A 15000-nucleotide genomic window follows, 5' to 3' on the forward strand; every position below is an offset into this window, starting at 1 on the left:
TGTGCATGTGTGTGTGAGAGAGAGAGAGAGTGTGTATGTGTCTTCATGTGGATGTTGGCTGTGCTGGTGTTGCAGGCGGATCGCGCTATCCACGAGTACGTGCGCTGCATCGCCTTGACGCGGATCGTCCATGGCAGCCACCACTGGAAGCTGGCCAAGACTCACGTGGATCTCGGGGAGGCCTACCTGGATTTAAAAGGTCGGTTCGACCTGCACACACACACACATGCATGCGTGCGCACCACATGCGCACACACACATACATGCACACACATGCGTGTGCACGCTCACTTGGTGAAATGTGACAGATCTTTTTTAGCCTGAGCCAGATGCATGGTCTGGGTTTTGAAAGAGGAGTAGGATGAGGAGGAGAAGTTTTGTTGAATTGTCTGTTACACTTACTTGTTATCAGTAAAATACAGGTATTGTGGTTGTGGGGTATCGTCTGAAACACCTAGTCAGTACAAAATACAGGTATTGTGGTGTAGGGTATAGTCTGAAACACCTTGGAGTCAGTACAAAATACAGGTATTGTGGTGCAGAGTATAGTGTGAGACAGCTTGTAGTCAGAACAAAATACAGGTATTGTGGTGCAGAGTATAGTGTGAGACAGCTTGTAGTCAGTACAAAATACAGTTATTGTGATGCAGGGTTTAGTGTGAAACACTTTGTAGTCAGTACAAAATACAGTTATTGTGATGCAGGGTTTAGTGTGAAACATTTTGTAGTCAGTACAAAATACAGTTATTGTGATGCAGGGTTTAGTGTGAAACATTTTGTAGTCAGTACAAAATACAGGAATTGTGATGCAGGGTTCAGTGCGAAACATTTTGTAGTCAGTACAAAATACAGGAATTGTGATGCAGGGTTCAGTGCGAAACATTTTGTAGTCAGTACAAAATACAGGAATTGTGATGCAGGGTTCAGTGCGAAACATTTTGTAGTCAGTACAAAATACAGGTATTGTGGTGTAGAGTATAGTGTGAAACACTTTGTAGTCAGTACAAAATACAGGTATTGTGGTGCAGAGTATAGTGTGAAACACCCTGTAGTCAGTACAAAATACAGGTATTGTGGTGCAGAGTATAGTGTGAAACACTTTGTAGTCAGTACAAAATACAGGTATTGTGGTGCAGAGTATAGTGTGAAACACTTTGTAGTCAGTACAAAATACAGGTATTGTGGTGCAGAGTATAGTGTGAAACACTTTGTAGTCAGTACAAAATACAGGTATTGTGGTGCAGAGTATAGTGTGAAACACCCTGTAGTCAGTACAAAATACAGGTATTGTGGTGCAGAGTATAGTGTGAAACACCTTGCTGTCGGTAAAAATTCTCCTGTGCATATGCAGCTGTTTCGTTTGCACGCTTGTTCATGTGTGTGTGTGTACTTCATACACATATGTATGTTTAACTTTTTTTTTTATCATAAACTCCACAAGCTTTCCTGTATTTGCTTCTGTGAAGTGTGAGCTTCAATCTGCGTCATAATGTGGAGTAATGGCCTTTTGTGGTAAGGCATCAACAGTGCAAGTGAGAAAACGTGACCGCACGCACAGCATCGAACTCCACACTCCACCAGTATTTTTCTCCCCCTCCACTAGACCTTGAGTGGTGGTGGCCTGGACGCTAGTCATTTTTGGATGAGACGATTGGCTGAGGTCCCTTTTGTGGCATGTCACTTTAGTGTATGTGAAAGAATCTGTGGCAGCTAAAAGGGTATTTGTATTTGTATTTGTATTGTATTTGTATTTCTTTTTATCACAACAGATTTCTCTGTGTGAAATTCGGGCTGCTCTCCCCAGGGAGAGCGCATTGCTACACTACAGCGCCACCCATTTTTTGGTATTTTTTCCTGCATGCAGTTTTATTTGTTTTTCCTATCGCAGTGGATTTTTCTACAGAATTTTGCCAGGAACGACCCTTTTGTTGCCGTGTGTTCTTTTACGTGCGCTAAGTGCATGCTGCACACGGGACCTCGGTTTATCGTCTCATCCGAATGACTAGCGTCCAGACCACCACTCAAGGTCTAGTGGAGGGGGAGAAAATATCGGCGGCTGAGCCGTGATTCGAACCAGCGCGCTCAGATTCTCTTGCTTCCTAGGTGGACGCGTTACCTCTAGGCCATCACTCCACCATCACTTGTTGGCCCTAGCAAGATTCTGATGAAAAATCCTCTCTTTTTTTTTTTTTTTTTTTTTTGTAGAGTGCTTTGAGTTTCATCTCTTCTCGAAGATTGGCACTGTGTGTGTAAGTATCAATAACAGCAACAACAATAGCATCATCATCATCATCACCATCATCTGTCTTGTCTGTTCATCCGTCATAATAATTCATTCACTTATTTATTTATTCGTTTGTTTGTTTATTTATTTATGTTTTATTCACAAAAGAAATATAAGATTTATTGTTGTTGTTGTTGTTATTACTATTATTTTTTTTTTTACTATCGTCGTCATCATCATCACCACCACCATCATCATCATCATCATCAGTAGTAGTGGTAGTAGTACCACCACCACCACCACCACCACCAAATAGTAGTAGTAGCAGTAGTAGGAGCAGCAGCAGCAGCAGCAGTAGTAGTGTAGTAGTAGTAGTAGCAGTAGTAATACCACCATTGCCATCATCATCATCATCATCATCATCATCATCCTTCTTCTTATTGTTATCGTTATCTAATTATAATGATGATAATAGTAACAATAACAGTAATAATGATGATGGTAACAACAACAACAATAATAATGATAATAATAATAATAATAATAATAATAATAATAATGATACTACTACTACAACTAATAATGATAATGATGAGGATGATGATGTTAATACTTGTCATTATGATTATCATCATCACTATCATCATTATCATCATTGCTATCGATCATTGTCATGATGAAAAACAACAAAAAACACGACTGTGGTGGCAGGGTACGCGCCACAGGCCGAGTTCCACGCGGAGACAGCCAAGAGCATCATGCTGCATGGGGCCCACGTGTCTCAGTCCGTGCAGGAGAAGGCCGACATCTACAAGGTGCTCATCAGCATGTACTACACCCTGGGCAGGGCCACCACCACCATGAAGAAATATCCTTTGCCTAGTTTTGTTTGTACAGATGCAGCAGCCGAGTGAGTGGTTAAAGCTTTGGACTGAGAAAGTCTGGAATGTAACCAGGGCAAGGCAGTTGGTTTAAATCACATCCATTTCTTGCACAGTTACTTGAAGCAAGCCCTCTTTTCTTTCTCCCCAAGGTTGACAGGAAAATCAAACTGAGTTTCAGTTTCAGTTTCAGTTTCTGGTTAGCTCAAGGAGGTGTTACTGCGTTTGGACAAATCCATATACGCTACACCACATCTGCCAAGCAGATGCCTGACCAGCAGCGTAACCCAACGTGCTTAGTCAGGCCTTGAGAAAAAAAAAAAAGAAAAAGAAAAAAAAGGTGAATAAATAATAGATAAGCTTACATTAATAAATAAATAAATAAATAATAATTATAATATAAAAAAAGGTAGTAGTAATAATAATAATAATAATAAATAAATAAATAAATAAATAAATAAGACAACAATGATGATAAATAAGCAAATAAATGTAAAACATGAAGACACACATTCACACATACACCAAACTGAGCATGTAGTCATTCGGATGAGATGATAAACCGAGGTCCCATGTGCAACACGCACTCAGTTCACTGAAAAGAAACGAAACAAAACCAAAACCCCATGGCAACGAGAGTGTTGTCCTCTGGCAAAGTTCTGTAGAGGAAATCCACTCTGATTGGCGCACAAGTATTATATGCATGCACTCAAGGCCAGACTACCGTAAAGTTCGGTCTGTAAGCCGCGACTTTTTACCCCAGCTTCAGCCTCTTGCGGCTTATACAGTGATGCGGCTTATTTGAGGATTTTAACGATCCCGGGAGTGTCACGTTCTCGTCTATTCTTAGCTGCCCTTCAACTCACCAAAATCATGATTTCTGTCCATGAATTTTTGGATGAGCTTCAAGATAGTGTGCTAACTTTTCACATTTTATAGATCAAATCCCCACACATTAAAGCCTTCAGATCAGCATTCAGTTCTACTATGCTCAAGCGTGCACCCTCATCATGCCGAAAATGCGATGTAATGCCTATGACGCAGCCTTCAAATTGAAGACGATTGACCTAGCAGAAGACAGTGCAAGCGACGAACCAGCAACGACCTCCACTTTGCGTTCATGTTCATGAAGTGAAAGCGAGGCTGAAGTCAGTGACAAGATGGCGGAGGAAGCTGTGCTGGCTCTCTTCAACTCAGACACTGAAGACGAAGATTTCAGTGGATTCATTGAGCAGGATGACGTTAAATTAATGTGACTATCCCTAAATTATGGATCTTATTTTCATTGTGTTTATTTACTATTTTTTTGTGGCACTGGCAGTATTTTCGCTTGCTTTTCTTTGTGTTGTTCCCACTTGTGTTTATTTCATAACCTACAGTATTGACAGCTTTTCTGTAGTATCAGTATGTGTTCCAGTACCGGAAATAAGTGCGGCTTATAAGCCAGTGCAGCTTATATAAGTATGAATTTAGTGGGTGCGGCTTATATACCAGTGCGCTCAATAGACCGAACGTTACGGTAAATGTGTTGGGTTATGCTGCTGGTCAGACATCTGCCTAGCAGATGTGGTGTAGCGTGTATTATAGAATTGTCCAAATGCAGTGATGCCTTCTTGAGAAATTGAAACTGAAACTGAGTTTGTATGGCAGCCATTTGACAGAGAAGGTGGAACAGTTTTTCGATGTTGTTGGATATTTTTTGTGTGAATTCTGTATTGTTCCTTGACTGTGAGCCACATACTCGGAAGCCGAGCAGTACCTGACGAAGGCGGATCGCATCGCTCAGGAGCGCTCGCGTCTGGACTGTGTGACAGATGAGGACTGTGACAAGACGGACATTAAGCTGTTCCTGGCCATGGCCAAGTGAGTGGGATAGTCACACAACGCTCATCACGCCGCTCGCTCACACGGTGGTCACAGGCAGTTGACAAAATAGGACACAGAGTTCAACTTACGTTGATTTAACTCACTCCGGACGAATAGTTTTCTCCCTTGCTTTTTTCCTGCAGATGACCCATTTGTTAGGGTTAGGAACAAAATCACAAAAAATACAAAATATAAAGTAACTGAATGAAACTGGCTATACTTGACCCGCTGACCCCTCTCCTCATGTCGTGTGTATGCCCACCCCCCTCCCTCTTTTCATAGCCCTTAGAAGCTGAGTCACTGTCAGTACCTTCTTGCTGGTAGCTTTCTTCATTGCAGATACTTTATTCAACGTCTTCATCATCCTCGTCAATGTAGAAACCTTCAATTTGAAGCATTTCAATCACTTCAGCAGCAGTAAAAAGCCGCTGTCGTGATCTAGTTTGCTAAAAACAATTTCCACTTATATTGCCTGCGACGCCATTTTTGATACGTACGCAGATTAGCTTGTCATGTGGGGTACCAAGGTCAATGGCTTGCCAGCGAGTAGATAGTTATGGAACCTTAGAAAGAAACTTTCCATTCAACCCTTGACACATTCGCAATGCATTCGTGTAGCTGCGATTTTTATGCTACCCCATGAGGAAAACGTGGAAAAAATTTTAATTGTCGAAACCGCTATAGCGTTCTGTCATCGGGAACACTGCCTTACGTCAGGAATGCTATAGCGTTCTGTCATCCGGAGTGAGTTTTTTTTTTTTTTTTTTTTTTTTTGCTGCCCCATCATCTGCACCGTTTCAGTGGCATTACTCCCACGCCGCTCATTTAGATTCCCCCGTACACGGCCACACCCGGGTTCGTCCGTCGCAGTTCCAGCGTCAGCAGTCCACAGGGAACCATCGATGTTAGGTCGCTTGGAGGCCACACACCAGAGGAGACCCTGCACTGCTGCTGAGTCACTTCGGTGGTGTTCAGTGGTGCCTGTTCTGTTTTAACGTACTTAGGACACCACCTACTAAGCCCCCTACCGGAGTGAGTTAATAAAACACACTAAACTTTCTTGATTCACTCACACACATTTTCACACCATTACTGCGATACCACTGTTCCTGTTAATCATAAACAAAAGTGTCCGCCATCTGACACAGGGTTGGCCTCACAGACGAAATGTCACTGGGCTCTTCACTCCTAGGTGGGGAGGGAACAGGGTACATATACCCCCACAAACAGTTGAGCTACCTTAGTGACGGGCGCAATAGCCGAGTGGTTAAAGCGTTGGACTTTCAGTCTGAGGGTCCCGGGTTCAAATCATGGTGACGGCGCCTGGTGGGTAAAGCGTGGAGATTTTTACGATCTCCCGGGTCAACACATGTGCAGACCTGCTAGTGCCTGAACCCCCTTCGTGTGTATATGCAAGAAGAAGATCAAATACGCACGTTAAAGATCCTGCAATCCCATGTCAGCGTTCGGTGGGTTATGGAAACAAGAACATACCCAGCATGCACACCCCCGAAAGCGGAGTATGGCTGCCTACATGGCGGGGTAAAAACGGTCATACACGTAAAAGCCCACTCGTGTGCATACGAGTGAACGTGGGTGGGAGTTGCAGCCCACGAACAAAGAAGAAGAGCTACCTCGGTCAGAGCACACCTCCTGAGAACAGAGAGCGCCCAGAAACTGACAGAACTGGAAGAGCACTCGGTCAGTGTCATACCTCGCTGATCCATGGAAAGGAAGGGGGAATGGAAAAAAACTGAGGAAAGGGAGAAAAGGGAAAAGTTAGTGAAGGTTAACGCACAGGAAACAAAAACTATAAGTCTGTTAAGATGGTGGCCACACACCCCCAAACCATGAATGTCATACGCCTCCTCTGCAAAAGCAGGAAAAGTGAGGTCGACTGTGACAGGGATAGCGATGATAATGGTGATGGTCATGATAAAGATGATGATAACGATAACAATGATAAAAATAATGACAGTGATGACAATGATAATGATGATGATGAAAAGTATGGTAATAGTAATGATCATAATAATAATAATAATAATAATGATAATAATGGTGTTAATGATGATGATAATGGTGACAGTGATAATTATGATAATACTAGTGATAATGATCAGTGATGGTGATGACAATGATGTCAATGATGATCATCATACTACTACTACTGCAACCACTACTGCTACTACTGCTGCTGCTGCTACTGCTGATCATGATGATGATGATGATAATAGTAATGATGTTACTACTGCAACTACTACTAAAATAAGAAATGATTTAAAGAAAAATGATAATGATAATAATAAGAAGAAGAATATGAATAGTGATAATAATGATAAGTAGAAAAATAAGAACAATATGATTACGGATAATAATGATAATAATGATGATAATAATAATGATAATTATACTACTGCTACTACTACTACTACAACTACTACTGATAATAATAATAATAATAATAATAGTAATGATAATGATAAAAATAAAAATGACGATAATGATAATGATGATGATGATGATAATAATACTGATGATGATGATGATGATGATAATGATAATATATAACCATAATGATAACAACAGTGTTATAATAATCATCACTGTGTGTGTGTGTGTGTGTGTGTGTGTGTGTCACCAGGCTGTACGGCCGACAGAAGAAGCACGCAGTAGCGGGGGTGAAGTACGACAAGGCCATAGAGCTGATGGAGAAGGTGTACGGCAGAGACAGCCTCCGACTGATCACTGTCTTTCATGAGTACGGCAAGGTAATGTGGAGCCTGTGTCTTTGGGGGCGGGGGCGGGGGCGTGGGTGGGGGCGGGGGGAGGGGGGGTCTGTTTTGTTACGTTATATTTTATTGTACTGTACTGTCGTGCTGTGCTGTGCTGTACTGCACTGTACTGTACTGTACTGTACTGTACTGTCATCAGCAAGAGCGGCATGAGACCTGACATAGTACTCCACCCCAAGGCAACGAAACAAGTGATTCTGATTGAGCTCACTGTGCCATACGAAAGCAGAATGGAGAAAGCCCACATCTACAAGACCGAGAAGTATGCTAGTCTAGCCAGCAGCCTGAGAGAATCTGGCTTCCAAGCCAAAGTCCTCGCCATAGAGATTGGTGCAAGAGGGTTTGTGAGTGCATCTGCCTACAGCCTCATGGAACAGCTTTTTTTAATTTCTGGCAGAGAGAGGACAAGGACTCTCAAGGCAATGGCAGAAGCAGCGGAAAAGAGTTTTCCAGCTGGATCTGGTCAAGGAGGAATGAAAGTAAACTTCATAAGGATTCATTTTCCCTACTCAAAGTAGGTGTATGGCAGCTCAGTGGTTAAAACGTCTGCCAGAAATCAGTCCTGAAGTGGCGATCACAATGGATGCGCGGGTTCAAATCTGTTAAGGACCAGGTTGGAAAAAAAAAAGGCGGCAATACACGGGTGTCCAGGAGTAATGACCTGGGTGCGGCCCGGCCCACATGGAGTGTAAGGAGTTAAGGGCTGAAACACTTGACTGAGGGGGCTTCTTCTCTGAAGTCATTGTACTGTCCAGCTCTCCCTAGAGTTTCTTATCACACTCCAGTTTCCCTCACCCCCCCACCCCTCCCCACCCAGGTGTGAACGGGTATCTGACTTCAATCTGGGAAGGTTAACTCATTCTGTCCTGCAGCTACATTCCTGTTACATCTCCCCTGGACCAGCAGTGCATGAGACCACTGCTGTAAACAGTAGGGTTGTTCACTAAAACAGGGAAGGAAAGTCGATGGAGAATTGTTGATCCAGTAGGTCAAGCAAAGCTTCGTTTTTATGCTTCTGGATCCGTATATTGCTCAGTTTGGAATGTGAACCGTACCAAGCAAGAATAAACGAAACTGGAATAGTGTATTGGTACGAGAATACTTGTACCTGGTCCACAGGGGAAGTGATCATGGTATGAGTTAACTCACTCCTGATGAATAGTTTTCTCCCTTGCTTTTCCCTACAGACGACCCATTTGTTAGGGTTAGGAAAAAAAAATCACAAAAAAATCACAAAACATAAAGTAACTGAATGAAACTCGTTATACTTGACCCACTGACCCCTCTCCTCACATCGTGTGAATGCTCACCCCCCTCCCTCTTCACTGCTCTCAGAAGCTGAGTCACTATCAGTAACTTCTTGCTGGTAGCTTTCTTCACTGCAGATACTTTATTCAACGTCTTCATCATCCTCGTTGATGCCAAAACCTTCAATTTGAAGCATTTCATTCACTTCAGCAGCGGTAAAAGCCGCTGTCATGATCTAGTTTGCCCAGTCTCATGAAAACACTTTCCATTCGACCCTTGACACGTTCACAATGCCCGGTGTAGCTGCAATTGTTATGCTGCCCCATGAGGAAAATGTGGACAAATGTTTAATTGTCAAAACCGCTATACCGTTCCGTCGTCCAGAGCGCTACCTTACGTCAGGAATGCTGTAGCGTTTCATGGTCCAGAGTGAGTTAACTCATACCTGGAGTTGAATGAGCTAAAGCAGTTGAAGACAAGGAGGATTAGGCTGTGCCTTCTTATGTCGGGCCCTAGACACAGTAGATATGAATTCATCGCCCCAACAGCTTTAAAATTGAAGGTTGTGGAATCTTTGGCCCTTTTTTAAAATTATTTTATTTTCTATCATTTATTTATTTGTTGTTGCGTGTGTGTTGTTGCCTAGTTTTGATCCATGCATAGTATGCATGTCACTCTGTCTCGTTTCTGTGAATGCGTTACCCCCCTTTTCCTGAAATTGTTTGTGCACGGTAAACTTGTGTTGTTTATGCATGAAACTTGCAGTTGTTTGTTTGTGATGCATGTGACACCTTATCTATCACTGTGTTATATTTCAACATATTAGTTGATGTTTATTTTGTTTGATAATGTCATTTTATGGTTCCTGTTTTGATACAAACCTAAGGTATGCTTTCAAGGCCTGAAGAGCCATGTTGCGTTCATGCAAAAGACAGGCGTCTGCTCCTCTTTTTTTTTTTTTTTTTTTTTTGCCGCCCCATCATCTGCACCGTTTCAGTGGCGTTACTCCCATGCCGCTCATTTAGATCCCACCATACACGGCCACACACGGATTCGTCTGTCACAGTTTCAGCATCGGCAGTCCACAGGGAACCATCAGTGTTAGGTCGCCAGGAGGCCACACACCAGAGGAGACCCTGCACTGCTGCTGAGTCACTTCCGTGGTGTTCAGTGGTGCATGTGTGTTTGTCCGAACACAGTGACGCCTCCTTGAGCTACTGAAACTGAAACTCAGTGGTGCCTGTTCTGTTTTAACATACTTTGGACACCACCTGCAAGGGCCTCTGCTAACGACAATAATGGTTTAGTCGCGGAGCCAGACTGAGTGAGCGTCCCTCCCAGAGTGGAGACCGCCACCACGTCCCCCAAACAACCATCTGCTCCTTTTTTTTGGCAGCATGCAGATGTGGTGTAGCACAAGATGGCTAAGACCACAAGTTTCAGACACCTCTGAATCGAAACTTTCAATCTTTATTTTATCTGTTTATTTTATTTCATTTCATTTTATCTTAGTCTGTTGTGCATTTAAGGAGGACGGTGGCATAATGGTTAAGATGCTCAGCCGCCAGTATCAAGAGTCTGCGAGGGGTGTGGGTTTGAATCCCACTCTCGCCCTTTCTCCCGAGTTTGACGTGATGATCAGAGAAACTTTTATTCGACCCAGATACTATCGACAACCTTGTCTCTTCAAACTGGTTCTATTGTTGTCTTGTACTGACCATGATGTTTTGCGAAATTTGTCTCTGTTTTTCTACAAAGCTTTTAGATACAGGGAAATTCTCACTTCTTAATGTTCCTGATTAACCTGATATTGTTTTGATCTTTATGTCTTAAATGATATGATTATTGTCTGTTCACTTTCCCCTTCATGAGGGGCCTAGGCCTAAAATGAATAAACCATCTGAATCTGAATCTGAATCCCAAGTTTGACTGGAAAATCCAGCTGAGCGTCTAGCCATTCGGATGAGACGATAAACCCGGGGGTCCCTTGTGCAGCAAGCACTTGGCTCACTGAAAAAGCACCCATGGCAACGAGAGTGTTGTCCTTCTGGCAAAATTCTGTAGAAGAAATCCCCCTCTGATTGGCGCACAAATATACAGGCATGCACTCAAGGCCGGACTAAGCGCATAGTGTTATGCTGCTGGGAAGGCATCTTGTCTAGCGGATGTGGTGTAGGGTGTATGGAATTTTTTTTTCCGAAACTGCAGTGACGCCTCCTTGAGAAACTGAAGCTGAAACTGAAACTGAAACTGTTGTTGTACATTGGCTGCAGCTGGAGCAAAGCAAGGGTCGCCATGCCAACCACGAGAAGACCATCGAGCTGTTTCAACAGGCTCACGATGTGGCCACTGCAAAGTTAGTCCTGGGTCTTGATTCTGTGGCTCTCTCTCTCTCTCTCTTTCTTTGCTACGTCAAATATTTATAAAACCTAAGTACTACAAGCATCCCTCTCTGTTCAAGTTGAATTTGTTAATGTCGTCAAGCAATACCAATGACGTACATAATTTTTCGGTATTCTTATATAAGGCATTCAAATTAAGAGAAATTGTTACTTCGTAAAACAGTTATAATGTATTTTTTGTTGTCTATATATTTACATGGATACAATGCACGGTTTGTTGCCTATATTAATGTTTATTTGCTTATGTGTTTTCGTTGAGTTGTATTACGTTTACGTATACCCCCTTCACTAGGGGCTGTGGCCTGATTGTGAATAAACCATTCCAAATCCCAAATCTCACTTTCTTTGCTCTGTGTTGTCTGATTGTCTCAAGGCCTGACTAAGCGCGTTGGGTTATGCTGCTGGTCAGGCATCTGCTTTTTGGCAGATGTGGTGTAACGTATATGGTTTTGTCCGAATGCAGTGACGCCTCCTTGAGCTACTGAAACTGAAACTGTTTGATTGTGATGCTCTTTCCTTACTAGTTTTTTTTTCTTTCTGTTTTTTTTATATTTATTTATTTTTTTTATTGCGTTGTAGAATTGGATGTCCCTTAGCCGTGTAGCTATTCAGAAGATGTGACTGTAGCTATCTAGATTTGACGTGACTTGACTAGATTTGATGTGACTCGACTGTAGCTATCTGATTTGGTGTGACTTGATTTGATGTGACTTGACTGTAGCCATCAAGATGTGACTGTGTAGCTATCTAGAAGACATGACTGTAGCTATCTAGATTTGACGTGACCTGACTAGATTTGACGTGACTTGACTCTAGATTTGATGTGACTTGACTGTAGCTATCTAGATTTGACGTGACTTGACTCTAGATTTGATGTGACTTGACTGTAGCTATCAAGATTTGATGTGACTTGACTCTAGATTTGATGTGACTTGACTGTAGCTATCTAGATTTGACATGACTTGATTCTAGATTTGATGTGACTTGACTGTAGCTATCTAAATTTGACGTGACTTGATTCTAGATTTGATGTGACTTGACTGTAGCTATCTAGATTTGACATGTCTTGATTCTAGATTTGATGTGACTTGACTGTAGCTATCTAGATTTGACATGACTTGATTCTAGATTTGATGTGACTTGACTGTAGCCATCTAGATGTGACTGTGTGGCTATCTAGAAGACATGACTGTAGCTATCTAAATTTGACATGACTTGACTCTAGATTTGATGTGACTTGACTGTAGCTATATAGATTTGACGTGACTTGACTCTTGATTTGACCTGACTTGACTGTAGCTATCAAGATTTGACGTGACTTGACTCTTGATTTGACCTGACTTGACTGTAGCTATCTAGATTTGATGTGGCGTGACTCTGGATTTGACATGACTTGACTGTAGCTATCTAGATTTGACGTGACTTGACTGTAGCTGTCCAGATTTGAAGTGACTTGACTCTAGATTTGACGTGACTTGACTGTAGCTATCTAGATTTGACGTGACTTGACTCTAGGTTTGACGTGACTTGACTGTAGCTATCTAGATTTGATGTGACTTGACTCTAGGTTTGATGTGACTTGACTCTAGATTTGATGTGACTTGACTGTAGCTATCTAGATTTGACATGACTCTTTTTTAAATGTGACTTGACTGTAGCTATCTAGATTTGATGTGACTTGACTCTAGATTTGATGTGACTTGACTGTAGTTATCTAGATTTGACGTGACTTGACTCTAGATTTGATGTGACTTGACTGTAGCTATCTAGATTTGACGTGACTTGACTCTAGATTTGATGTGACTTGACTGTAGCTATCTAGATTTGACGTGACTTGACTCTAGATTTGATGTGACTTGACTGTAGCTATCAAGATTTGACGTGACTTGACTCTAGATTTGATGTGACTTGACTGTAGCTATCTAGATTTGATGTGACTTGACTCTAGATTTGACGTGACTTGACTATGGCTATCTAGATTTGACATGAGTTGACGAGATTTGACGTGACTTGACTGTAGCTATCTATATTTGACGTGACTTGACTCTAGATTTGATGTGACTTGACTGTAGCTATCTAGATTTGAAGTGACTTGACTCTAGATTTGATGTGACTTGACTGTAGCTATCTAGATTTGATGTAAATCTAGATTTGATGTGACTTGACTCTAGATTTGATGTGACTTGACTGTAGCTATCTAGATTTGATGTGACGTGACTCTAGATTTGATGTGACTTGACTGTAGCTATCAAGATTTGACATGACTTGACGAGATTTGACGTGACTTGATTGTAGCTATCTAGATTTGACGTGACTTGACTAGATTTGATGTGACTTGGCTGTAGCTATCTAGATTTGACTTGACTTGACTCTAGATTTGACTTGACTTGACTGTAGCTATCTAGATGTGACTGTGTAGCTGTCTAGAAGACATGACTGTAGCTATCTAGATTTGATGTCACTTTACTGTAGCTATCTAGATGTGACTGTGTAGCTATCTAGAAGACATGACTGTATAGCTGTCTGGAAGACATGACTGTAGCTATCTAGAAGGCATGACATGTCTGTGTAGCTATCTAGAAGACATGACTGTAGCTATCTAGAAGACATGACATGTCTGTGTAGCTATCTAGAAGACATGACTGTAGCTATCTAGGTTTGGCGTGATTGTAGCTGTCTAGAAGACATGACTGTAGCTATCTAGGTTTGGCGTGATTGTAGCTGTCTAGAAGACATGACTGTAGCTATCTAGGTTTGGCGTGATTGTAGCTGTCTAGAAGACATGACTGTAGCTATCTAGGTTTGGCGTGATTGCAGCTGTCTAGAAGACATGACAGTAGCTATGTAGAATACATGACTGTAGCTATCCAGATGATGTGATTGTAGCTATCAAGAAGGTATGACTGTGTAGCTGTCTAGAAGACGTGACTGTGTAGCCGTCTAGAAAACGTGACATTGTATTGTATTGTATTGTATTGTATTACTCTTTTTGTCACAACAGATTTCTCTGTGTGAAATTCGGGCCGCTCTCGCCAGGGAGAGTGCGTCGCCACATTGACAGCGCCACCCCGCCCCTTTTTTTTTCTTTCTTTTTTCTTTTCCTTTTTGTTGTTGTTGTTGTTGTGGTGGTGGTGGTGTCTGTAATAAGTTAACAGGGGTTAGTGATGATTTACTACAAGTCAGTGATAAGTTAACAGGGGTGAGTGATGAGTTACTACAAGTCAGTGATAAGTTAGCAGGGGTGAGAGATGAGTTACTACAAGTCAGTGATAAGTTAACAGGGGGGAGTGATGAGTTACTAGGTGGTCAGTGATAAGTTAACAGGGGTGAGTGATGAGTTACTAGGTGGTCAGTGATAAGTTAACAGGGGGGAGTGATGAGTTACTAGGTGGTCAGTGATAAGTTAACAGGGGTGAGTGTTAAGTTACTAGGTGGTCAGTGATAAGTTAACAGGGGTGAGTGATGAGTTACTAGGTGGTCAGTGATAAGTTAACAGGGGTGAGTGATGAGTTACTAGGTGGTCAGTGATAAGTTAACAGGGTGAGTGATAAATTAATACAAGTCAGTGATAAGTTAACAGGGGT

General features: G+C 42.0%; 1 protein-coding gene across 1 annotated transcript in view; it reads left to right on the forward strand.

The window, feature by feature from the left end:
- The window catches only part of LOC143277952 (tetratricopeptide repeat protein 23-like), a 31086-nt gene that overhangs the window by 3879 nt on the left and 12207 nt on the right, over positions 1-15000 (forward strand). Inside the window, exons 5-9 of the mRNA XM_076582933.1 lie at positions 76-199; positions 2936-3092; positions 4843-4968; positions 7616-7742; positions 11288-11370. Coding sequence (XP_076439048.1) covers positions 76-199; positions 2936-3092; positions 4843-4968; positions 7616-7742; positions 11288-11370 — 617 coding nt within the window. The remainder of the gene's footprint in view (positions 1-75; positions 200-2935; positions 3093-4842; positions 4969-7615; positions 7743-11287; positions 11371-15000) is intronic.

The sequence above is a fragment of the Babylonia areolata genome, chromosome 35 (assembly GCF_041734735.1).
Source record: "Babylonia areolata isolate BAREFJ2019XMU chromosome 35, ASM4173473v1, whole genome shotgun sequence".
NCBI lineage: Eukaryota > Metazoa > Mollusca > Gastropoda > Neogastropoda > Buccinidae > Babylonia > Babylonia areolata.